Source organism: Chiloscyllium punctatum, chromosome 6, assembly GCF_047496795.1.
Source record: "Chiloscyllium punctatum isolate Juve2018m chromosome 6, sChiPun1.3, whole genome shotgun sequence".
Classification (NCBI taxonomy): Eukaryota; Metazoa; Chordata; class Chondrichthyes; order Orectolobiformes; family Hemiscylliidae; genus Chiloscyllium; species Chiloscyllium punctatum.
The window spans coordinates 34,837,021-34,864,348 of NC_092744.1; the positions used below are offsets into that span (position 1 = coordinate 34,837,021).

At 40.7% G+C, this 27,328-nt stretch overlaps 1 protein-coding gene across 1 annotated transcript in view; it reads left to right on the forward strand.

The window, feature by feature from the left end:
• The first annotated feature begins 4,293 nt into the window (after positions 1–4,293).
• Positions 4,294–27,328, forward strand: part of prss56 (serine protease 56) — a 63,895-nt gene continuing 40,860 nt past the window's right edge. The window contains exons 1-6 of the mRNA XM_072572404.1: positions 4,294–4,574; positions 6,406–6,564; positions 12,377–12,571; positions 12,864–12,914; positions 22,954–23,140; positions 24,150–24,258. Coding sequence (XP_072428505.1) covers positions 4,475–4,574; positions 6,406–6,564; positions 12,377–12,571; positions 12,864–12,914; positions 22,954–23,140; positions 24,150–24,258 — 801 coding nt within the window. The 5' untranslated portion in view covers positions 4,294–4,474. The remainder of the gene's footprint in view (positions 4,575–6,405; positions 6,565–12,376; positions 12,572–12,863; positions 12,915–22,953; positions 23,141–24,149; positions 24,259–27,328) is intronic.

A 27,328-nucleotide genomic window follows, 5' to 3' on the forward strand; every position in this document is an offset into this window, starting at 1 on the left:
TCCACCATTCAATCATGGCTGATGCGCATTTCAGCTCCACTTACCAGCATTCTCCCCGTAGCCCTTAATTCCTCTAGACAACAAGAACCTATCAATCTCGGAAGATGGCAGGGCAGGTTGATAGAGCAAACAAAAAAGCACAATGCTGTTGTCCAGCTCAGGTCAATGTTGTCATGAACAGTGGTCAAATCCTCCAGTGAAAAATAGAGCACATCCAATTTGGACATGAACAAGTGTCCATCATGCAAGATGATGACTCTGAAACTGAAAGGATCATACCAGTCAGCAACCAGACATTGAGAGTAAGATTCAAATCCTTTCACACCACAGATTGACATTAAATAACTGAGTTAAGCAAATTATACGTGGATTAACTCCACATGCGTGTCCATCAAAGTGTTATCTTAATGTATAAAAGATAATGTAACGATGTGCATCCTAATGTATATTTACCATAGCAGGTTTCCTTTTCATCAAAGGGATAAAGAGGGATATTTTATTATTGCACAGATCTCAGGTAGGCAATATACCTTAAAGACAGCTTAATGACATTATAACATGACACACTAATATAAAAGGTTCCATCTTTTTCTTTGTACATACAATTGGTAGTCAGCCAGTCAACTAAGTTCATAATGTAATAGTAACCCACATAAGAATACAATCCAGACAGTAGGGCTCTTGTGGCAACAGTGGTAATGTGGGCCAGACGATCTGGGTTTGAGTCTCACCAGTTCCAGATTGTGCCATAACATATCTGAATAGTGTCGCCTGTGATAGCTAGAAGGCAGCATGACAAAGGTAGAGTGCCATTTTGAAATCTATGCAATATTGCATCACAATTTGATAGATGCTGCTGTTGGGAAAGAAATGCAGGTGGTAGAATTCAACTTCAATTGGTATGCAAGGAATATGTTAGCAACCAACCAGCCTGTAAACAATTCATTTGAGCTTGCATTCCATTGTCAGCACTCCAAAAATTTTCAGCATCTGTGTATAGAGGAGATACTTCCATCCCTTCAATCTGAACTGACTGCAGAACAGTTTGAGAACTGAAAGAGTTCTATTGTATCATTCAGTCTCCTCACAAAGGCTTCTTAAACAGGAAAAGGATAGTTTTGTTATTTTTGACAGGTGTCAATGGAGAGATATGTTGACAATGCTCTTCGTCTTACACTCATCAAGACAAATGAAGAATGCCGAATTACAAAGTTAGAATCAATTTCCAGGATGGATGGTTGCGGTTATGGTTATAATTGTACACACTTTGTACAGCCTAAAACAATGAATATTTTAAGTACCCTACTAAAAATACACTTCTTAACAGAGAGACTATAAAACTTGAAACAAAAATGTAATATTTTTCTCTGGCAGAACTGCCATCTGAAAACTGATAGGGTATGTCTTCTAATTATTTAGTCAATCTACTTGGCTCATAGAGCTGAGCATTAACTTCAACTTACTGCTACAACCACAATTGTTTTTTTAAAGGCTCATAGAGCCAAAATCTGTGGTCCTGGTTATTGTCATGATTTGCTTACAAGACCTAGGATATGATCCAGCAATGCATAGCCAAAGAGCAAAGTATTACACAAAATACAGCATTCGTTCTTCTGGCTTGTAAATTAGTTATCTAAAACTGCAGGTATTTCTTTATGCACTGACTTGTTGCTCTCTCCTGTGGTAAATTGTGTCATTAGAATATCTGTACACTGAAGCTGCTGTATAAATCGCAGCTGGGCTGCCACTATGATTGAGAAATTTGCTGACACATGGATTCTGAATTTCCTTGTGATAAACGGCACCATATTTGCATCAATGTGAGATGTGGTGCACCTGTACAATCTGCACAAAAGAAAATCACAGGTCAGCTCATTGTGTATACATTGATGATGTGGCTGGTGTGAATCCCAGGTAAAATGTGTACAAAGTGTTAGGATTGCTAGAGTGCACCTGTACATAATCACAGAATCACAGAATTGTCAGTGCAGAAGAGGACCATTCAGCCCATCATGCCTGCATTGGCTCTTCAGTGAATGTTATTATCTGTAGCCAATCTCCTGCCTTTTATCCATACCATTGCAATTATTTCAATCCAACTAGTCATCCAATACTGTCTTGAATGCTTCAATTAGCTCTGCCTCCACCATACCTTTGGCAATACGTTCCATCCCTAACAACTCACTGTTTGAAAATGGTTTGCGTCATATCACATTAGTTTCTTTTGCAACTCAGAGTAAACCTGTGTCCTTTGGTTCTTGACCTTTTTTTGAGTGGGAACAACATTTCCCTATCTACACTATCAAACCCACTCACAATCATGAAAACCTCAATCAAATCTCATTTTAACCTCCTCCTCTTCAAGAAGAACAGTCTTAACTTCTTGAATCCATCCTCATAACTGAAATTTATTATCTCTGGAACCATTCTTGTAAATAGTTTCCACACTCCCTACATTGTTAATATAACTTAGTGTCCACAACTGTACACAATACTCCAGCTGAGGCCTAACAAGTGTTTGGTACAAGTTCAACATCATCTCTTGCTCTTGTTTGAATGCTCTTGTTAATAAAACTTTTGAATTGTTCTCTCAAACTGTCCTGCCACTATCAGTGATCTGTGCATTTACGCACCCAGGTCCTGTCCAACCTTTGGAATTCCAGCCCCTGTTTTATACTGTCTTTCAATGTTCTTCTTACCAAAGTGCATCATCTCGACATTGAACCCCATCTCCCAACTATTTACCAACTTCACTAACTAGTTTATGTCCTTTTTGGAGTTCTACACTAACCTCCTCCTAGTTTACAATTCTAAGTTCTGTGTCATCTTCAAACTTTGATATTGTCCCCTGCATACCTAGATCTAGATCTTTAATATCTCTGGATTGGCAAGGTTCCAAATACTGTACCACAAACCTTCTAGTTTGAAAAATATCTATTGACCATTACTCTCAGATTCCCAACCCAGCCAATTTTGTATCCATATTGCAGCTTCAATTTTATTCCCTCACCAAAAGCTTTCCTTACATGTTTATTGTTTATCACTGTACTAAACCCCTCCAGAAGGCTTTGTACACCACATCAATGGTGTTACCCTCATCAGACATTTATGTTACCTTTCAAAAATCTCCAAGTTAATCCAACTTTCCCCTTTAGAAATCCATGCAGACTCTTCCTGATCAACCCACCTAGTTCTGTGTGACTCCTAATTCTATCCATAATAATTGTTTTTTAAAAAAATACTTCACCACTACTGAAGTTGAACTTGGCTTAGCTGAGAAACCTTTTGTGAACAGGTCCACAATGTTTTACAATGTTGCAGGCTTCCGGCACCTCCCCTGAGTCTAGTGAAAACTGAGATTATGATCAGTAACCTATAAGTTTCACTCACTTCTTTAAAACTCCTTCATGCATCTCATCAAACCTGGTGCCTTTCAACTTGAAGTACCAATAGTCTATCCAACACTTCAAACTTACAAATCTTGATTCTTTCTAGTGAGATTTTTCCTCAGCCACCATGGCCTGGGTCAGATATCCCTCTTTGATAAACGCAGATGCAAAGTATTCATTTAACATCTTAGCTTTAATAAAGAACCAAATGAGTTGGGAATAGAAAGTTATTATGAACAACGCTACAAAATATTTGAAGTAACTTTTGCACATGAAAAACTCAATTAAAGCTGAGATGTTCCTCACCTGCAAATCATTTTTGATCAGTATTTTACGTATTACTAAACTTTGCTTAACAAGTATAAGATTAAAATCTTTTTTGTTCAATGATTTAGCAGAGTCTTAATACTATAAAGTTTAAGCAGTCTAATTTAATGACACAATTTATTCTTCAAAGCTGTTTGTGATTACCACAAAAGTGGCCTGTTGGTTCTTCTATTATGTTTTGGTGATTACATAAAGTTTGGAATAAGAAACGATTCTAGTGTTCATTTGAAGTGCCTTTTTAAAACAGTTGACCGCTAGTAATTAATTACATATGTGTGTTTCAGATCAGGCTAGCATGCTTAATGATTTGTTCGCCTTAATTTTTCTGGCAGAATATTCCCCTGACAAAAGCGATCCAAACTGACAATATTTTATTCTCGAAGACAAAAGCATGAAAATGATCAATGCGAGCGCCCAGCCTCTTGATCATTAGTTTAGCTTTGATGCTGCCGTTTGGGTTGTGTTCTGAGCACAATGCAGCTATTCAAAGGAGGACAGACACCCCACAATCAGCCAGCTCTACAAACTCCACTCTCTGCAGTAATGAATTCAATTGTTTGTCTGTAATTCATGGGAAACTCCTGCTCCCCCTCAGCCTATATGTATATATAAAACTCTGCAGTCCCTACTACCATCTAAACCAGTGCAAAGCAAACTTCAGCAACAAATAATAAGAATCATTTGCCAGTAGAAAGGAACTAGAATCTCAAAAGTTTTTAAAAATCAATCTGAAGGAATCAAACCCTTCACGAAAGTTTATGAGGAGGATGTTGCTGTATTTCTTCCTAGCTGTGGATCTTAGCTTGGCTGCTCCACTGAACAGAGATGTATATAAGCTGCCACCCAGCGCCTTGGAAGGTGAGGCTATCCTTTACTTTGTGACACTGCAGAGACATGTTGACATGTAAATTATTCTGTGCTTTTATAAAAGAAACTTTACTTATAACTGTTGTGTACAAGAATTCTTGTGGACTATTTGTACAGGTACACGTGTATATATTCATTTAGAAACATACATGAAAAATACGTGAGCGTGCATAATATTGCTGCCAGTACTCATTAACTGAAAACACAAGCAATTCAGTAGATACAAATTAATACTGTAAATGTGGAAACCCAGCTAACATTTCAAAACACTTATACATGACTGTATGCATCAATGCATCACCTTTCAGTCAGATATTTAGAGGTGAATTGCTGTAGGTGTGGGGGAAAAATGAAGTTATTGAAAACTTGAGTCCTTATTTGCTTGGAACCAAAGTGAAGATGCTATTATTTAAAACATAAAAGGAAGCAATAACATTCAAGCCCTTAAATACCTGAGACATTTATGAATGAAGGAAGGTGCTGATCTATTCTTGTGCAGTACAAAGTGTCAAAATTTCCCACTGACATTAAGACTCAGGACCACACTTGATATCTGCAGTTTTTCAGATTATTACAGATAATTACATGTCAATCTTTAACTAAAACATCACTTAATCAAAAGTAATTCACATGTTCAGTCCCTGAGTTATAAATCCTCATTATTAAGAATGATTCTGATTTGTGTTGTGTATTGTACAGCAGACAGATAACATGTTGTTTGAGGTCAGCTAGGCTAAGGGAAATGTTAACCATGTCTGTTGTAGAATAGTAGGAGTTCTTCATCTGAAAATATCTCAGAGGTGAAACTAACAAATGTAAGAAGTGAGAAGCAGGCTTGTAGTCAATTGCTACTTGACTTTTCACCATTCCAATTTCTGTTTTCATTGACCTAAAAAATATTGCAAAGATTTTACATTTCAAACCATGTATAAATTATCACAAGACAAGGAAATGTGTTTGAACAGCAGTTCCATGAACTTCAGCAGAATAACAGGTTGGTGTGAAATGTCAGCTGGCAATTTGCTACGATCCCATTCCATGATCCTGGTGTGGATCAACCTTACCCCCTACCCCCACCCCACGCACACTCCCATGTTTTGAATAGTTCAAGGTTCAAAGGTATTTAAGACTGGTTTAGAGACATGTGGAATGGATTGTGTAACACCAGTTTAACCTTGAAAATGTTTAAAGTAAGCTTTGGTGCAGCACAAAACCATTTTTATGAGTTAATGATACCCCAAGTGACATTAGTTGTTGAGTATTTTGAACATAGGAGTGGGAGTAGGCAATTCAGCCTTTTGCACCTGCTGCATCATCTAACTCAATGACATTATCCTGACCTATCACCACATTCTTTGATATCATTAGTATCTAAAAATCTATTGATCTCTTTCTTGAACATCCAAGTAGCTTCAAATTCTAACTGCTGTGCTCTTCCAGCACCACTAATCCAGAATCTGGTTTCCAGCATCTGCAGTCATTGTTTTTACCTCTTTCTTGAACATGTTCAATGACCAAGCTTCCAGAACCTTCTTGAGTCTTGTTATATATTGAAAAATATTAGGCTTTCAGTTTTAAAGCACAAATTTTGTCAAACAATATCAAAATAAAAAGTAAAAAATGGTTTGGATTTGCAGTGCCTTCCATGATCTCGGATGCTCCAAACATTTCATAGTTAATGAAGTCCTCTTGCAGTGTTGCAACATAGGACAGTACAGTGGAGTATTTCACATAGCCTGCCAGAACATTTTTTTAAAATCTTGAAACAAAACAGATTATGTTGCTTTAAAATAAATGTCTTTTTTTCCCTGTGTTTCTGTAGAATTGTCCAAAAAAGGCACAATAATTTTGGAAGCAGCCCTGAAAAATGCTTTATTGAAGTTAGATGAAGTGCTCAGGAACAGGAATCGCCACTTGGAAGAATGCAATTACTGCCCAGCATGTCTGTTTAACAACTGTGGAGATAGAACTACTCAGTGTGGTAGGTGGAACTTTTCACTCCCAATCGAATCATGAAACAGTCTGAGGAGGTTCCTGAATATGAAACGAAAATAAAATTAATGAAGAATAATTTATATAAAACAAACCGAAGGCATGAAGCTTTTGTGCTTTTAAACTAAGTGAGTGCTATGTTCTGAACTAAGGTGATCTCGGCTGTGACTGCAGGAGGGACTCTGATTTGCATCAGTGTCCAGTTTACAGCACGAGGAATGGGCCAGAAATCGTTTACAATTAAAAATGCTGCACGCATTTGAATATAAATACTGGATAAGGACATGCTCAGATTATGAAGATGCTCCCTCAGATAAAACAGGCCTGCCAAGTGCCACAGTGAATGACTCATTGAGTGTGCGGCATGCCCCTGCTCAGAGCTGAGCTGGATTTCCAGCATCAAGCACACGCAACGAACTGAGCAGGGGCACAGTGTCAGAGTAATATCGCCCTCTTGAGCCCAAACTGCAATCTGTTGATTATCTCGCTGACAGCTCAAGAAGGTCATAGCCAACAGCAAAACAATTTCTCAATCACCCTGCTTGTGCAGGTTTCTCAGTGACAGTATGAGAAGTAAGCCTTGTTTAAATAGGAAATAGGGTCTGAATTTTTCAACCTTGATTTTTAAAAGAAATGCAGCTAAATTTCCAGTTTCATAAGCAGAGTCGAAAGTAGTGAGGCTTCCAGTTTCATCTTCTGTAAGATGCCTGATTAAGATCCCAGCTCTGGAAAGGCAATGCATTTCAGAACGGCAGGCAGGTTGAAGAGGGCAGGAGGATGATTAGGAGATTGAACGATAGTCTTCACTGTGAAGTTGCTGTTGAAGTGTGTGATGCGTAAGAGAGCAAAGTGAAATTAATTGGTATGAGTTAAAGATGAAGGAACTGACGACAGTTTCTTCACCCTGAGCGCTATTCATGACAAAAAATCTGCAGGGGTTTGTCATGCATTGCCCAGCCTCTGCCTGGGGATGATCAAAGACTTACTGTTTTCCCCATATAATATTCAGTTGTATCACACTCTCCTGCCTCTCTGGCTTCCCATGTAACACCATGAATATTCCACGGTTTGCTCAATTGAATTCCTGCCACCACTGCAGGGTTTCTGACAGTATGTACAGACAGCTGCTGGAAAGTGGATATGAGAAGGCATCAGCGTACCTGTCCCAGGCATTTTGTAAAACTTTCCCAGCCACTTCCACATCCGTGGCCTGGAAATCTTCCTCTCAGTTTCAATGAACCTGAAGCACATTTCACTATTAAATGTTGAATGCACTGATTACCCAGTTAACGTTCTGGATTCTGAATAGGTGTCAGTGCCCTTTAATTTTCTACCTTGGCATCGACAATGAATTTCCATTTATGAGTTAATATTATACACTAGTATAATATTATACAGCTAGGCTAAGGGAAATGTTAACCATGTCTGTTATGGAATAGTAGGTGTTCTTCATTTGAAAATATCTCAGAGGTGAAACTAACAAATGTAAGAAGTGAGAAGCAGGTTTGTAGTCAATTGTTACTTGACTTTTATCTGTGTGCTAGTTGTCAGTATGATGATTTATATCTTCAGGACATAGGCCATTTGTTCAGTACTGTAATCATGAGATTACTGTATCTGATCAAATCGTGGCTTCAAACCCCTGCACTTTTGGAGAGGTCTTTTTTTAGTCAGGAGTGACCTGGAGTTGTCACAGTATTCCAGGAAGGTGCTCAGTGTTTGTGCCTTACGAAGCAAAATGTCCAACTAAATAATCCATTTTTAATTGGAGGCTGGGGATGAATCTTAGGACCATAAAGTCATACTTCACAGAAACAGACCCTTTGGTCCAATGCATCCATGCCAACCAAGTTTCCCAAGCTAAATTAGTTCCATTTGCCTGCACTTGGCCCATGTCCTTCTCAACCTTATATTCATACACATATCCAAGTGTCTTTTAAATGTTGTAACTGTACCTTTTCTACCACTCTGTCTGGGAATTCATTCTACATATGAACCACCCTTTGTGTGAAAAAGTTGCCCCCAAGTCCCTATTAAATCTTTCTCCTCTCATCTTAAAAATATACCCCCTCATTTGGAACTCCCTAACCCCAGGGAAAAGACCTTTGCTATTCACCTTATCTATGCCCCTCATTATTTATAAACCTCTATAAGGTCACCCCTCAACTTGCTACTCTCCAATGAGAAAAGTCCCAGCTTTGGTACAAAATCTAAAATCACATGGGATTGAGGGTGGGCTGGCTAGTTGGATACAGAAGTGGCTTGGTCATAGAAAACAGAGGGTAGCAGTGGAAGGGTGTTTTTCAGAATGGGGACTGGTAACTAGTGGTGTTCCACAGGGATCAGTCTTAGGTCCTCTGTTGTTTGTATTATATATAGATGATCTGAAGAAACATCTGGTTGGTCTGATTAATAAAGTTGCAGATGCCACAAAAATTGATGGAGTTGCTGATAGTGCCGATGATTATGAAAGGATACAACAGGACATAGATTGGCGACTTCAGCACAGAAATGGCAGATGGAGTTTAATTCAGACAAATGCGAGGTGATGCATTTTGGAGGATTGAACTTAGATGTGAATATATCGTAAATGGCAGAACCCTTAGGAACATTAATGTACAGACGTATCTGGGTCTGCAGGTCCACAGTTCCCTATAAGTGGCAACACAGGTGGCCAGTATAATTAAGAAGGCATACAGCATGCTTGCCTTCATTGATTCCTGATGAAGGGCTTTTGCCTGAAACATCGATTTTCCTGCTCCTCAGATGCTGCTTGACCTGCTGTGCTTTTCCAGCATCACTTTAATCTTGAAGCTTGCCTTCATTGGTCGGGGCATGGTGTACAAGAGTTGGCAAACCATGTTGCAGCAATATAAAATCTTTGTTAGGCCGCATTTGGAGCATTGTGTGTAGTTTTGGTCACCACGCTACCAGCAGGACATAGCCACCTAGAAGAGAGAGAGTGCAGGGAAAGTTCACCAGGACCTTGCCTAGTCTCGAGGGCTTTGGCTATGAGGAAAGGTTAAAAAGACTAGGATCATTTTCACTAGAAAGACAGCGACTGGGAGGAGACCTGACAGAGATTTACAAAATTATGACAGACATAGATAAAGTGGATAATTAGAGGCTTTTTCGCAAGATTGAAGTTTCAATTACAAGTGGGCACAGGTGAATGGGGGAATGTTTAAGGAAGATGTGCGAGGGAAGTTTTTCAAGCACAGAGTGGTAGAAGCCTGGAATGCACTGCCAGAAGAGATGGTGAAACAACGCATGGCGACATTTAAGAGGCATCTGGATGGTTACATGAATAGGGAGGGAAGAGTGGGATATAGATCAAATAAGGGCAGAAGGCTTGTTTTTCAGTTCAGTTAGCGCATGATGATTGGCACACTTCCTGTGCTGTATTTCTCTTTTGTTATTTGTTATTATTCTCCAGCCACTCCGTCTAACTCAAATCCTGATAACATCCTTGTAAATCTTTTCTGCATCCTCTCCAAATAATATGCTTCCTATAACAGGGCAACCAGAACTGCACACAGCACTCCCAGTCAGAGCAATGAAGGCAAGCATGCTAAATGCCTTCTTAACTGCCATGTCTACATGTGTCACAAACTTCAAAGAACTATGTACCTGATCCCCCGAGGTCTCTCTGTTCAACAACAGTTTCCAGTGCCTTGCCATTTATTGTGTATGTCCTACCATTGTTTGCCTTACCAAAATGTAGCACCTCACATTTATTTAAATGAAACTCTATTTGCCACTCATTGGCCCATTGGCCCAATTGGTGAAGCCAATTTTGATGTCATCCACAAACTTACTATATTCTCAACCAAATCATTTGGATAAATGACAAACAGCAGCGGACCCATCACTGTTCCCTCTGGAATGCTGCTGGTTGTAGGCCTCCAGTTTGAAAAACAACTCTCGAGCACTACCCTCTGCCTCCGACTGTCAAGCCAATTGTGTATCCAATCAGCAAGCTCTCCCTGAATCCTATGTGATCTAACTTTACTAACCAGAGTTGAAGAGTGTGGTGCTGGAAAAGCACAGCGATCAGGCAACATCCAAGGAGCAGGAGGGTCGATGTTTTGAGCATAAGCTCTTCATCAGGAATGACAGGGTGGCCTAAGCGGACTGAGAGATAAATAGGAGAGGGATGGGGCTGTGGGGGGGAAGGTAGCTGGGATTATAATAGTTAGATGAATGTCGGGGTGAAGGTAATAGGTTGGAGAGGAGGATGAAGCAGATAGGTAGGAAGGGAGATGGGCAGGTAGGACAGTTCAAGAGGGCAGTGCCGAATTCGAAGGTTGGATCTGGGATAAGGTGGGGGGAGGGGAAATGAGGAAACTGGTGCAATCCACATTGATCCCATGTGGTTGGAGAGTCCCAAAGCGAAAGATGAGGCATTCATCCTCTGGGCGTCTGGTAGCTAGAGTATGGCCACCAAAAGTCCAGACTGTGCTTTTCCAGAGCCACATTCTTCAATGCTGATCTCCAGCATCTGCAGTCCTCACTTTCTCCTAACTTTACTAACAGTCCACCTCATGGAACCTTGTCAAAGGCCTTACTAAAGCCCACGTAGACAATGTCTACCACTCTGCCCTCATCTCTTTTCTTGATCACTTCCTCAAAAAACTCAATCAAGTTTGTGAAACATGATTTCCCATGTACAAAGCCTATGCTGACTATCCCTAATGTCTTTGCCTCTCCAAATGCATGTAAATTTTGTCTCTCAGAATCTCCTCCAACAACTTACCCACCACTGATGCCAAACTCACCGGTCTATATTTCCCAGGCTTCTCGTTGCAGCCTTTCTTTAATAAAGCCACAGTATTAGCCAATATCCAGCCTTGTGGCACCTTAGCCACAGTCATAGATGATACAAATATCTCTGCTAGGGGCCCTGCAATGTCTTCCCTAGCTTCCCACAATGCCCTAGGATGCACTTGATCAGGTTCCAAGAGATTTATCTACTCTTTTTTTTAAGATCTCCGGCATTACTTATTCTCTTCCCTAAAGGACATGAATGAATTGGATGTGGCTTTATAAAATCAAGCAAGTTTACAATTCTGTTAGCTTCTAAAAAAGAATTCAGATTTTTTAAAAATTGAATTCAAATTTCACCATCAGCCATGATGGAATTCAAACTCAGATCCCCAGAACGTTACCCCAGGCTTCTGAGTTAATGGTCCCATGACATTACCACTTATCAACACCTCCCCCTGTATCCTATAGCAGTTTGGTTGGCTCCTAATTTCCTTACCCTGGAAACAGAGATTGTCATACACAGTAGGGCTTTTAGACACACCCATGTCTTCATGTGACTTGTGCACAAGTGGTTTTGGGAACTTTTTAAAGCTGCTGGAGCACCACTCCATTAACATGACTGAAATATCAGTTATAAATGACATTGTGGTCAGGAATGGTGACCGTGGAATTGATATTTAAATCAATACTTCTTTCTCTGCAAAAATCATTTTAAGTTCATAACTCTTAACCAAACGTTTAGGTGGTAGAGCCAATTTCTGTACAGCATTTAGCAGTGGATTAGCACCATGTTTAAAAGGAGATAATTGCAAGAAATTTCTGATTAAGAACGTAAAACTCCGCATCGTATCTACTACATAATAGGCTGAAGAACAGCTTTGACAATATTCTTGAATAATATCAATTTTAATTTGCCTCAGGAGTTGGGCAGGTCAGGTTCACTCTCAAGTAAAATCTGTTTTACTGATATTGGTACTTTCAATGTCACCTTCTACCATCATTGGTTCTTGGTTTTTATTTATTTTTTGTTTCAGAAGTCATGCCTACCTCTGAGCCCAACTGTGAGACTATTTTAAGAGCAAAATTGGCGGAACCTGAGTCTGAGCGTCAATGGGAGCTGAGTAAGGCCTGTTGGTATTATCAGACGTACTGTCCAAAAGGAGGGCATCGTAAAGTGAGCTGTCTGAAACAGATGGTAGAACGCTGTCATGCCCGGATACTTCAGTGCAGTATGTATAAAACTAAAAATGCAGTTTGCACCAGTATCACTATGCCAGGCATTTGGACGGGTGGTTTGGATCTGCTTGGATATGTATCCCACTTATACTGAGACTTCTCGTACTTACAATATAAATCAATATTTGTTCAGGTGAATAAACTCTATGTTGAATTTGTGACCATTTCTACACAGATGAGATGATGAGAAAGCAGTTTAAATAAAAGTATACACAATGGCCAGTAAGTACTAGAGACAATCAATTGTTATAACAAACGTTATAGTGTGACTGTGTTTTTTTACAGGTCAGACAGACAACAAGAGCCTGAATTCCATGTTAAAATCAGAAAGGAAAGGTAAGAATTAAGTTCTGAATATTTGGAATCACAATGCAGGAATAGGTCAGAAGTCACAGCAGATTATAAACCAATCGGGTTATTTAAAATCACAAACTTTCTGAGCACTGCTGCTTCATCAGGTTATGAAGGAACAGCACGACAAAAGCTTGTGATTTTAAATAAACCTATTGAACTATAACCTGGTGTCATGTGACTTCTGAACCTGTCCACACCAGCAGTCCAACACCAACACCTCCACATCAATGCAGGAATATAGCAGCAATTAATCTTGTAGCCTATTAAATTATACGTCACATTGCAATGGAAATCCTGGTAAAATGGATCTCTGTTTACCTGAAATACCAAAACTTATATCTTTGCCCATATCTTTATTATGTTATTGATCTGAGAAACAATCTATTAAAAATTGCTTAGCATGTAAATGAAGGTACAAATATAATCATAACAAATCGAGAAAGAAACAGCAGCACAATAAAACAATGTTTTCAGTAATAAAAAGCAAATAAATATTCCTCCTCAAAATATGGGAAGTATTAAGCAAAGTCTCAAAACTAATTAGACGTGAATGGTTTCCCTTCACAATTACTCTCCGTCTGATTTAAGTTATAATATCCTGTGGAACATAGCAACTGGAGTAGACCATTCCACTTAAAGACAAAATACTGTGGATGCTAGAAATCTAAAATAAATACAGAGAATGCTGGAGAAATTCAGCAAAGTTTGGCAGCATCTGCGGAGAGTGAAACGGAGTTAGTGTCATTCCTCATATCACTTCTTCAAAACTGAAATGTGTTGGAAAATTGTTTTAATAGTTTTGAAAAGGCAGAGAAGGACCAAGAAAACAGACAGTATAGAGGCCCATTACAAAAGACAAAAGCCTGATTAACAGAGCAGAGAAAGATATAAAAAGGGTGTAACTAAAAGTGTGAAAGGGAGAGAATGGCTCCTTGTTACTAAGTGATAAGTAATATCACTTGTTACTAAGTGATATCCTTAAACCTGTTCTGCCACTCATTCACATCATAGCTGATCTGTACCTTTACTCAACCACCCTGGTCCCCCACTGTACTTCTTTTAGATTAGATTAGATTCCCTACAGTATGGAAACAGGCCCTTCGGCCCAACAAGTCCACATCGACCTTCCGAGGAGTAACCCACCCAGACCAATTCCCCTACCCTATATTTATCCTGACTATGGGCAATTTAGCCAGGCTAATTCACCTAACCTGCACACCTTTGGATTGTGGGAGGAAACCAGAGCACTCGGAGGTAACACACACAGACACAGGGAGAATGTGCAAACCCTACACACACAGTCGACTGAGGCGGGAATGAAACCTGGATCCCTGGCGCGGTGAGGCAGCAGTGCTAACCAGGGAGCCACCATGCTGCCCAGAAAGATCAAATTCAGTTTTGAAATTTTCAAGTGACCTACCTTCTCTGGGGGAGAGAATCCCATGGTCTTACAGCACTTTTTGGGCAGAAATATTTCCTGTTGTGAACCTTAACAACATAACTCTGGTGTCATATTATGCCATGCTCTGGGTTCTACCACCAGAGGAAGAATTTACTCTCTATTTGCTCCATTAATTTCTTTTTTCATCTTAATCACTTTAATTTGATCACCTTTTATTCTTTTATATTCAAGGGAATAAGAATATTGTCCATGAAAACTGTCTCCATAATTTTATTCTTTTAGGCCCAGTATAATTCTGTTGAACCTATGCTGCTTTCCCTCAAGAGCCGAGGTAGGTTTTCCAGAACTCAACTCAGTTCTGCAGATAAAATCCAAATGGAGCTTTGTGCAATTAACATTATACCACCTCATTGCATTCCAGACCCATGAGATAAACATCAACATTAGTCATTTCAATTATTTACTGCCTCTCTCCACTGATCGCCTCACAGCCAGCCATCTAAGATAATGATTAGGTTGGTTACTAATGTTGCATTGTAAAGAAAAATCACCAAATTAATCCAGCAATTAACATGTTCAATTTAAAGCTGAATCTAAGCAATATGAGAATTTGAAATGTTGCCAGGAGCACGCTGTCAGACAGCAAAGCAGGCAGTTAGGGAGGTGTGATTGCAAATGACCTTTTACATATCGGAGCATTTACTCCAACAAGATTTATTAAAAAAAGAGATTATTGTGATCCACCAAAGAACATCTGTCTTTCATACAATCTGACAATAAACAATTGCAGACTATTTCTTTATAATAGAGACAAGATTCAAATTTCTTAAAGGTAGAATGAAATAAAAATAGCACACACACTCAGACTAGGACAGTCATAATCTGTGATTACACAGTAGCTGAGTCTTACCAGAGTGTCAATGTTGGTGGGTTTCATGAAGGGTTTCTTTCACAAGGCTCAGCAAGTTCTTTCACACTACCTTCCTAAACTCATCTCATTACCTCAATGGTGCTTCACTTGTATTCTACTACTTACTGTGGCCACGTGTTTTTGCCACTGACAGGATATTCCAGGATCTCTTGCGTTAATGCCATCTTTAAACCTCAGCTGTTACCTGGTCAGATGTTGGCAGTCCAGAGGTACCATTCATTGTGCACGTGGTGGGAGAATGACCACAAACTGATGTTTCCTCAGGGCACAGAGGTAGCACAGTTGACTCTTTGTTGCAAATACAAGTGCACATTCATACTTCTATTGCTATTTAAGAACCAAGTGGCACAGCCTACCTGTACTTAGCCTGATCCCATTTTATAGCCATGTCTACATCGTCTTGTGGCCGAGGAGCAGTATCCCTATCTTTGGGATAGAAATCCCTGGTTCAAATCCCAACTGCTCCAGAAGTATGTTATACCAAGAATGACAAGGTTGTAAAATGTCTACAATCGTGACTAAGTTAGTGTTACATAGAACATAGAACATAGAACATTACAGCGCAGTACAGGCCCTTCGGCCCTCGATGTTGCGCCGATCAAAGCCCACCTAACCTACACTAACCCACTATCCTCCATATACCTATCCAATGCCCGCTTAAATACCCATAAAGAGGGAGAGTCCACTACTGCTACTGGCAGGGCATTCCATGAACTTACGACTCGCTGAGTGAAGAACCTACCCCTAACATCAGTCCTATATCTACCCCCCCTTAATTTAAAGCTATGCCCCCTTGTAATAGCTGACTCCATACGTGGAAAAAGGTTCTCACTGTCAACCCTATCTAACCCCCTAATCATCTTGTACACCTCTATCAAGTCACCCCTAAACCTTCTTTTCTCCAATGAAAACAACCCCAAGTGCCTCAGCCTTTCCTCATAGGATTTTCCTACCATACCAGGCAACATCCTGGTAAACTTCCTCTGCACCCGTTCCAGTGCCTCCACATCCTTCCTATAGTATGGCGACCAAAACTGCACACAATATTCCAGATGCGGCCGCACCAGAGTCTTATACAACTGCAGCATGACCTCAGGACTCCGGAACTCAGTTCCTCTACCAATAAAAGCCAGTACGCCATATGCCTTCTTCACTGCACTATTTACCTGGGTGGCAACTTTCAGAGATCTGTGTACATGGACACCAAGATCCCTCTGCTCTTCCACACTACCAAGTATCCGACCATTAGCCCAGTACCCCATCTTTTTGTTACTCTTACCAAAGTGAATCACCTCACACTTAGCTACATTGAACTCCATTTGCCACCTTTCTGCCCAGCTCTGCAGCTTCTCTATATCCCGCTGTAACCTGCCACATCCTTCCTCACTGTCTACAACTCCTCCGACTTTCGTATCATCCGCAAACTTGCTCACCCAACCTTCTAACCCTTCCTCCAGGTCATTTATAAAAATGACAAACAGCAATGGTCCCAATGGTCCCAAAACAGATCCTTGCGGAACACCGCTAGTGACCTCTTCCTGATGTCCAGTGAAGCCCAGCACCTTCTCATTTCCCAATGTGGGACCATCACATGTTGAAAAGGTTCAAAACGTTCACTTTTATTCAGGTAGAAGATGATGTTCCTACTGCACAGTGTCCTTACCTTCCTCCATGGAAGGCTGCTACCAGTCTCCCAGTCCGTCCACCTCTATCATACCCCCACGTAGCCTGCTCCAGTTGTAAACAGCCCAGCATGCTGTCTGGATTGTGCTGTCAGCATTCACATCACACAGAAATGACAAATTAACATATTCCAACAGTGAGACATGCAGCACTTCAACAAGGAGTACCATGCAAAGCTTTTTCATGGAACTTTGACATAGGACCCCTTACTTTGCTGAATGCAGCATTATTTATGTCATAGGATATTGTGAACGGACATTGTCAGTGTTGTATGAGTAATGACACATTCTCCTCTCAGCCTCACGTCAGTCAAGAAAGGCATCATTGCATATAAGGGCAGGTTGGCAAATACTACGACTCAATTTGAGAGGAAATCAAAGTTAAAAATCACACAACACCAGGTTATAGTCCAATGGGTTTAATTGGAAGCACTAGCTTTCGGAGTGCTGCTCCTTCATCAGGTGTTTGTGGAGTACAAAATTGTAAGACACAGAATTTATAGCTAACATTTACCATCTCCAAATGATGAGAGGAAATCAGTTCTGTGCCCCTGTGCAGCCTATGAGTTTTGCATTATGGTCCTCAAATATCTGTGATTATTTCACAGAGATGACTAGCTGCAATAACCAATGAAATGGTCAAGATAGCTTGTGTGCAGCATTTACACCCCATAGGGACACTGTTTGCATTTCCCTTACAGGGTGCAATGCTTTCACCATGTTCTGTGCGAGTAATTGATGTAATTGTCCCTTGAAGCTACCTGGCATTGCATCCGCTGTAAAATGCAAGACAAGTCAGAACAATTGTGGGCACTTAAAGCCTGACTGAGAGGGCAAAGTGCAAAAAGGCAAGACAGGGCAAGGCAGGAATTCTGTGAGCATCAAAGTAGGCACAAAGGGAGTGAGCAGTAAGGGAGCTGATGAACACTTCTGAGGTGCACCCTGGTCATAGAGTCATACAGCTGCACAGCATGGAAAGTCTCCACACCAACCAGATATCCGAAATTAATCTAGTCCTGTTGGCCAGCATTGGCTCATATCCCTCTAAACCCTTCCTATTCATAAACCCACCCAGATCCCTTTTAAATGTTGTAACTTTACCAGCCTCTGCCACTTCCTCTGGCAGCGCATTCCATATTTGCAACAACACCCTCTTAATGAAAAAATTGCCCCCTAAGTCCCTTTCAAATCTTTCCCCTCTCACATTAAAACTATGCCCTCTAGGTTTGGACTCTACTAGCCTGGGAAAAAGACCTTGGCTATTACCCCTATCTATGCCCTTCATGATTTTATAAACTTCTAAAAGGTCACCCCCTCAGCTTCCGATGCTCCAGGGAAAATAGCTCAGTCTATTCAGCCTCTCCCTCTAGCACAATTCCTCCAACCGAATCCACGGGATGGATACCTGTCCCTATGTAGAGGGTGCCCTGGCACATACATCGAAATGAACCATGCTGGTGTTTTCCAAAGTGCAACATTGAAGTGCAGAACTGTATTGTATGTTGGTTGGATCCGTGACTTAATGATGCAGTGAGGCTGAACAAGCTGAATGGCAAAATCTATGGATGGTAGTAAAAAGTTAAAAATCACACAACACCAGGTTATAGTCCAACAGGTTTAATTGGAAGCACACTAGATTTCGGAGCGACGCTCCTTCATCAGGTGATAGTGGAGGGCTCGATCGTAAAGTGTGTGTGTGTAGGAGTATCTGTGTGTGTGTATAGTGCAATGGTGGTCACCTGTAATGTGACATGAACCCAAGGTCCCGGTTGAGGCCCTCCCTATGGGTACCGAACTTAGCTATCAGCCTCTGCTCGGCCACTTTTCTCTGCTGCCTGTCCCGAAGTCCACCTTGAAGGATGGTCACCCGAAGGTCTGAGGCTGAATGTCCTGGACCACTGAAGTGTTCCCCAACTGGGAGGGAACCCTCCTGTCTGTTGATTGTTGTGCGGTGCCCATTCATCCGTTATCGTAGCCTTTGCTCGGTTTCCCCAATGTACCATGTCTCCGGGCATCCTTGCCTACAACGTATAAGATAGATAACGTTGGCTGAGTCACATGAGTACCTGCCATGTACAAGGTGGGAGGGTTCCCAAACATAACAGTCGTATCTATGTCCACAATCTGACACGTCTTGCAGCGTCCACCGTGACAGGGTTGTATGGAGTTGTCCTGAGAGCCGGGCAGTTTGCTACGAACAATGATCTGTTTGAGATTTGGCCGTTGTTTAAAGGCAAGTAGTTTAAAGGCAAGGGAACACCTCCCACCTTGTACGTAGCAGGTACTCATGTGACTCAGCCAACGCTGTCTATCTTATACGTTGCAAGCAAGGATGCCCGGAGGCATGGTTCATTGGGGAAACTGAGCAAAGGCTACAACAACAGATGAATGGGCACCGCACAACAATCAACAGACAGGAGTGTTCCCTCCCAGTTGGGGAACACTTCAGTGATCCAGGACATTCAACCTCGGACCTTCGGGTGACCATCCTTCAAGGTGGACTTCGGGACAGGCAGCAGAGAAAAGTGGCCGAGCAAAGGCTGATAGCTAAGATCGGTACCCATAGGGAGGGCCTCAACCGGGACCTTGGGTTCATGTCACCTTACAGGTGACCACCATTGCACTACACACACACACACACACACTCACATACACACGGACACAGGTACACACAGACACGCACACAGACATCCACGCACACCCTTATAGACACACACACTTCCACACTCACACATGCACTCCCTCACAGACTTAAGACACTCTGCACTCACTACACACACACACACACACACACACTTTCTTACACTCACAACCCCCACCCCAGACAGACACAAACACACAGACAAAGACCCACATGCACACATATATTTTGTGGGGTGAATTTGTACTTGCAGAGTTACGTTTACTTTGCTCAAAAACTGCATGCATTCATGTAGAACTCTGAGCTCAAAAACTGCATGAATTTATGTAAAACTCTGTTATCTCACTTTTTAGATTAGAATCAATCTAAACTTCAGGTCATAGACAGAGAACACAGGGGGCTAACACCTTCAACCTATTGTCTAGCTATCACCATTGTTAACAGCTAACCCGAGAATGCAATTTTAAAAAAGGTTTTGTAATTTACACATGAAAGAAGTGAAACTATCACTGTATTCTAACAGATGAAAGGCTCAACAGACAATCAATTTTTCAATGTATAATTTCAGTTACATCACACTAAATTTTTGCTATAAATTCTGTGTGTTAGGATTGAGCCCTCCACTACCACCTGATGAAGGAGCGTTGCTCCGAAAGCTAGTGTGCTTCCAATTAAACTTGTTGGACTATAACTTGGTGTTGTGTGATTTTTAACTTTGTACACCCCAGTCCAACACTGGCATCTCCAAATCATGGATGGTAGTGTGTGCAATCATTGCCCTAGGACCATGCCTTGAGATGCTGATGTCTGGTGTCCAGGATGGATATCGGGGAAGCAAGTGGTGAGCTGGATTTGCCAAGTAACTGCTCCGACTTTTAGGTTGGGAACTGTTGCCTTTTAATTTCCATCTGGTGGGTGGGAGAATGAGAAACTGCATATTAACGAGGTGAGATTAGATAATAATGAGAGTTTAATACATGCTAATACATGCAAAAATGCCTCTCACTGCTCACTAACGGAAAATCTCATCTCGCTGTTGAATCATCCTACCAAGAAATTACACTAAACTGTGACATATCTTTTGGAATATCTAGTATTTTCACGAGTGAATTGGAAGATTGTGTGTTCATTTAAAATAGAATTATCAGGCTATGAGTATCTTTAATTGCTACTAATTCTATAATACATATTCATGAGTATAATGTAATCTAGAATTGATTCTTATTATAAATATTCATAAGCAAACATTAAAACACACTTAAATCCTCAACAACCCACAAATAGATAACAATATCCTAGAATTCTTAAGTTAGGATTCTGTGTGCTGATAATGTTTAAATTAAACAAGTTGGTTTCAGCTATCATATCCTATTAATATTGTTAGTCTGAAAACTCTTCAGGAGAGAAGGACTGTTGCAGGGCCCGTACTAAAAACAACAAATGCTGGAGATCATAGCAGGTGATCACAGCATCCATAGAGAGCGACAGGAAGCTAACGTTTTGAGTCTAGATGACTCTGTGTCAGAGCTGAAATTAAACGTGGAGACAGCAGCATTTATGCTATAGTTAGGGGTTGGGAGTGGGTGTAGAGTGCTGGGGAGAAAGGATGTTGATAGTTTAGATTAATGTGATCAGAATGTGAGAATTGCAGAACAATGGTGTGTCAAATTGCCAGACTTGAAAGAACAGACAGTCCTACTCGTATGGGGGAGGGGAGAGAAGACATGGTGACAAATAATGTAATGAGTAAAGCTAAAAGAAAGGGAAGAATTGGGAGTTGGTTCACAATTTGTAGATGTTGAACTCAATATTAAGTCCAGTAGGCTATAAAGTGACCACTTTGCAGAACATCTCCTGTCTGTGCACAATCATGACCCTGAACTTCCCGTAGCCGATCATTTTAACATAGAGTGGGCTCACATGCCCACTGAGGAAAAAGGGTTACATCCAAAACGTCAATGCCTCCACCTCCTGATGCTGCCTGGATTGCTGTGTACTTCCAGCCTCCTGCATGTCGACTTTGGATTTTAGCATCTGCAGTTTTTTTGTTTCTTTACTTGTCTGTCCTCGGTATGCTAATGTTCCAGTGAATCACAGCACAAACTGGAGGAACAGCATCTCAGCTTCAAATTAGGCACTTTATAGTTTTCTTGACTTAATATTGAGTTCAGCACCTACAAATTCTGAACCAACTCCCACTTCTTCCCTTTCTTTTAGCTTTTAGGGGACACCCAAACCAACCAACCCCAACGCCCCATGGCCAAACACTTCAACTCCCCCTCCTACTCTGCCGAGGACATGCAGGTCCTGGGCCTCCTCCATCGCCACTCCCTCACCACCTGATACCTGGAGGATGAATGCCTCATCTTCCATCTTGGAACACTTCCACTCCAGGGCATCAATTTGGACTTCACCAGTTTCCTAATTTCCCCTCCCTCCACCTTACCCCAGTTCCAACCTTCCAGCTCAGCACTGTCCTCATGACCTATCCCATCTGTCCATCTTCCTTCTCACCTATCTGCACCACCCTCCCCTCCTACCTATCACCTTTACCCCCACCTCCATCCACCTATTGCACTCTCAGTTACCTTCCCCCTAACCCACCCCCTCCCATTTATCTCTCCACCCCTGAGGCTCCCAGCCTCGTTCCTGAAGAAGGGCTTTTGCCCGAAACATTGATTCTCCTGCTCCTCAGATGCTGCCTGACCTGCTTTGCTTTTCTAGCACCACCCTCTTGACTCTAATCTCTATCATCTGCAGTTCTCACTTTCGCTTGTCTGTTCTTTCAAGTCTAGCAGTTAGACACACCATTGTCTGCCATTCTCGCATTCCGATCACTTAATCTGAACTATCAACATCTTTTCTCCCCCAGCACTATATACCCCACCCCCGCCCACTAAATGTAGCAAAAATGCTGTCCCCTATACACTTCACTTCAGCTCTTATGCAGTCATCTATACTCAAAACGTTAGCTCGCTCGCTCTCCATGGATGCTGTCTGACCTGCTGTGATCTCCAGCATTTGTTGTTTTCAGTACAGATTCCTGCATCTGCAGTAATTTGCACCTGCTGCAGGACCCAGTCTGTATCTAGTAACATTCACTTAGTTTCCTTAATGATCCGAAGTGTCTCTGTTGATGTTATAAGATGACAATAGCTTCAACTGGATGCATTTACCTCACTATGGTGTAAAGATAACAAAACCATTAACAACATGAAACCAGCATATAAAAATGGGTTTCCATAATCTGTGGGAGGAAGTAAGCTACACTGTTGGGCTTTTTTAGGTGAGGTGGGGTTGGGGTAATTTTTGTATTAGGATGGAGCATGTTTGATATGTTTATGGAAGTATTCTCTTCCTTTCAGTTACTTGTGGTCAGAAAGCAACGACGACTAATCACACTGTTGCCATGGGGAGGATTGTTGGTGGGAACAGAGCAGCTCCTGGGAGCTGGCCATGGCTGGTATTGTTAAAACTGAATGGGAATGTGATGTGTGGAGGCGTGTTGGTGCAGCATTCATGGATTATTACAGCAGCACATTGCTTCACAGGGTGAGATTGTTACTGATGCTATTGAGAACAACCAGAAATAAATTTAATATGAATCAAAAGCTGATAAAGAACTATTATTTATTGATATCCCTGTAACTTTGTAAGTTGATTAATGTCATTTACCAGTTTACTAACATTAGCAAGTTTACATGGGGAGATGGTCTGGCTGGTACAGGTACCTGTCCAATGGAAATTTCCGAGGTTACTTACCCATCCTGGAGTCTCCATGAGTTGACCTGGTCCTAGCTTAAACTGCTGTGTTCAACAAGCAGCAAGAACCCAACAAAGCCAACAGGGATCCTTTTTAACATATACACGTGAAAGAAATGTGACCCGACTGCTGTTTTACTCGGAGCTGTGAATGAGATGGCCAATTACCAGGCCAACCCAACAAACAAGTAGATTAGGGATCAAAAAGACAAGTTTACACTTTTTTAAGCTATCCTGCTATGGATACATAATAAATATTGTGGCTCCCAAGGCACAATGTCTCCATGTTTTTATTGTCATAGGACATCTTTGTCATGACAGATCAATCTTAGAGGGCAGTCTCTGGAATACATCAATTGCTTCTTGTTGATCTTGAATGTGGCATCTAAATGAGTCCTGAGATTTAGAGAATATTTAATGTCTGAACATTCATGTCTCACTGAGGTAGACAATTCCCAAGGTTAACAACCCACTGATATCCCCACATCACAGTTCTAACCTGCTGTCTCCTTATCCCCTGACTATGCCCTTTGTTCTCGACTCTCCAGCAAGGTAAAGTGCCTTAGTCTCTATATTGTCAACCCCTTTAGGAAGGCCATATATTTCCATAAGGGCATTTCTCCTTTTCTTAAACTACAGCAAAAAGAGCCCTATTCTGTTCAATAACGTATATATCCATTTGTCCTATGATATCTCCAAACTTAATAAATTCTCCATTGTCTGTCAAGTAGTTTGGGATATCCCAAAATTGTGAAAGGTGCAACATAAATGCAAGTCTTTTGTTTGCTTTTTCATTCAGGAACAGAAATGAGAATTACTGGCAAGTAGTCATTGGTGAATATGACTTGAAAAAGCAAGATACTGAGGAAAAAATTTTGCAAATTAACCGGATTATCACACACCCGAAGGTAAAGTGGTTCATTCAAAGTTTGCACCCTGAATTTTATTGACTTGAACACTAATTCAATATTTGGTGGGAAAGCCTCTAGTCAGATATGGGGAAGAGTTATAGGTAATTGGGAATTGCAGGATTGCTTTTGGAAATGCAGGTTCTGTGTCACTAATTTGGTTGAATATTTTGGAACCTTCATTAAGTTGTCAAATGATTGTAGCCCTACATCTGTCTTTACTTCCAAAATGTATTTGATAAAGCAGCCTATACAAGGCTATTAAGGTGAAATTTCAGCTGGAGAAATTAATGGGCAGAGTTTCTTTCTGCTGGATAGGTTGTACTCTGGTAGTCAGAAGACACAGAGCTATGAAAGCAGATTTGCAAATCTGGCCTTTTAGTGTCATAGAGTCAGAGAGACACACAGTACGGAAACAGACCCTTCGGTCCAACTTGTCCATGCCAACCAGCTATCCCAACTTAATCTAGTCCCACTTGCCAGTACCCGGCCCATATCCCTCCAAACCCTTCCTATTCATATATCCATCTAGGTGCCTTTTAAATGTTGAAATTGTACCAGCCTCTACCACTTCATTTGGCAGCTTATTCCACACATGCCCCACCCTCTGCATGAAAAAGTTGCACCTTAGGTCTCTTTTATATCCTTTCCCTCTTACCCTAAACTTATGCTCTCTAGTTTGGACTCCCCCACCCCAGGGAAAAGCCCTTGTCCATTTATCCTATCCGCTCGAGGATCCCTGAGTTTTTTGACTGTAAAGAAAGTGACCAATCTGACCAATTTAATGGAAAATTTCAGTTGCTAATTAAGTGAAAAGGAATTGGGGAAATAAAATGCACTGCATGTAGAATTTGAATTAGTGATAAGACGTTAAAAGAAAACACTATAAAGAAAAGCATGGCACAATTAGGGAGCTTTGAGGCTTTATTCTAAGAGAAACAACATTATCAAAGTAATGGTGCTTGATTTGTGGACATGTAATGAACAAGAAAAGCCTTTGTCATTGCCAAGCATGCATACTATAAGTTTAAATAGCAACACATTATATACACAGAGAGAGGAAGATCAGCCATCTTAGTACAAAAAAGGCCCTTTGAAAAGTTGAGAAGACTTTGCAAAATAATTACACTATGTGTGTATGTTTCTTTTTAAGTCTTATTTGATTGACTACCCATATGTTAATGATGTGCATTAAACATTATCAATATATTTGGAGTAGAATATTTACAACTATCACTGATTGACTATATCACTACCATTCAGTATCAAGAGAATACAACATAAGGCTGCTGAACAGGATACAGAAATGAGGATTAGGTAGGTAAAAGCAATGCACTCACAACCAGTGTCTCCCAGCTGTTTGAAAAGTGGGCTTTAGAATTTAGGCCCATAATTGTTAAAAATATTCCCATTGCACAAAATAAAGTTCTCCATGATTACAATTTACAGAACAACAAACCTGGGGAAACTTAATGGACTCAAAGCCAGCAAATCCCCAGGACCTCAGGCCCTTTACCCTAGGTTTCTATAAGTGGTGAATGCTGAGATAGTGGATGCACTAGCAATGATTTCCAAAAGTCCTTAGATTCTGGAGCACTTCAAGCAGATTACAAGTTAGTAAAAGTAATACCACTGTTCAAAGACAGAAAGGAACTATGGGCCCCTTACCACTGATGTCAATCATTGGGAAGGTGTTGGAATTTGATGTCTTAACAATGCACTTAGAGGAGCATACTTTATTTAAAATAAGTCAACATGGTTTTATGGTAGAGAAATCAGTTTGACAAGTTTATTAGTTTTGCGAGGATGTAACCAGTAAGATAAAGGGGAACCAATAGATGTAGCAAATGTGGACTTTCGGAAGGCATTTGATAAGGTACCACACAAAATATTAATACTCAGGGTAAGGTTTGTGGAGTTGGGAGTTATCCATGAATAGAGGATTGTTCACAAACAGGAAATAGAAAGTAGAGATAATTGGGGCATTTTCAAGTTGGGAGCTTGTGACCAATGGAATGCTGTATGGATTGGGGCCGAGGCCTTTGTTAAATCTATATTAAATGCTTAAACTAAGAGATGGAGAGTGATGTAATAATGATACAAAGCTAAGTGGAGGCACAAGCTGTGTGAAGGGCACAAAAAATAACAATTTAAATAGGTGGATATAAGACAGATGGAATAAAATGTGGGAACATGTGAAGCTATCCACTTTGGTCTCAAAACAAGAAAAGTGATTTTTAAAAGCCTGAACTTGTAAATGTTGATTTTCAGATAGAGTTAGATGTAACTCAGGCAAGGAATCAAAGAATTGACCTTTATTAAGAGGGAATTGCAATGCAAGAATAGAAAGTCTTTTCAGAATGACACAAAGGTTTGCTGAGACCATTACCTGAAAACTGTGTGCAGTTTTGCTGTCCATAATGAAAGGAGGAATAACTTGTACCAGAGGCAGTGCAGCAAAGGCTCAATAAATTGGTTCTTGGGATGTGACAGTTGTCCTATGATGAAAGGTTCAGTAAATTTGGTTGTTATTCTCTAGGGTTTAGAAGAGTAAAAGGTGATCTTATGAAGCACCCTGACAGGACAGGTACCAAACCAGGGGGCCAATCATTGAGGAATGATATAAGACCAAGTTTCTTCACTGGAAAGGATGCAAATCTTATTGAATCTGTACTCAAGCAAATTGAATGCTTCATTACAAATATATCGAAGGCTAATAAAGACAGCTTTCTGGTCTCATTGGGAATCAAGAGATACGGGCAATAGGGAGAAAACTGGAGTTAAATCTCAAAATCATCCATGTTCTTATTGATTGGCTGAACAAGCTAAATGAGATGTCTGGTCTTCCCTGCTCCTTTTTCTCATGTTGTTACTTTCTCATATTCTCATAAAAGGTCTAGGATGGCATATCTGAATTGGAATTTAAAAACGAAAGTAAGTTTGGACTTTTCATGACTGTTCAACCCATTCACATTGAGGTGACATATGAGCGGAGCATAGATACTCACCAGCAAAACTTGCTTTGAAAACATTATATTGACTGTCCTTGATTATTCCCAGCAACTTGAAA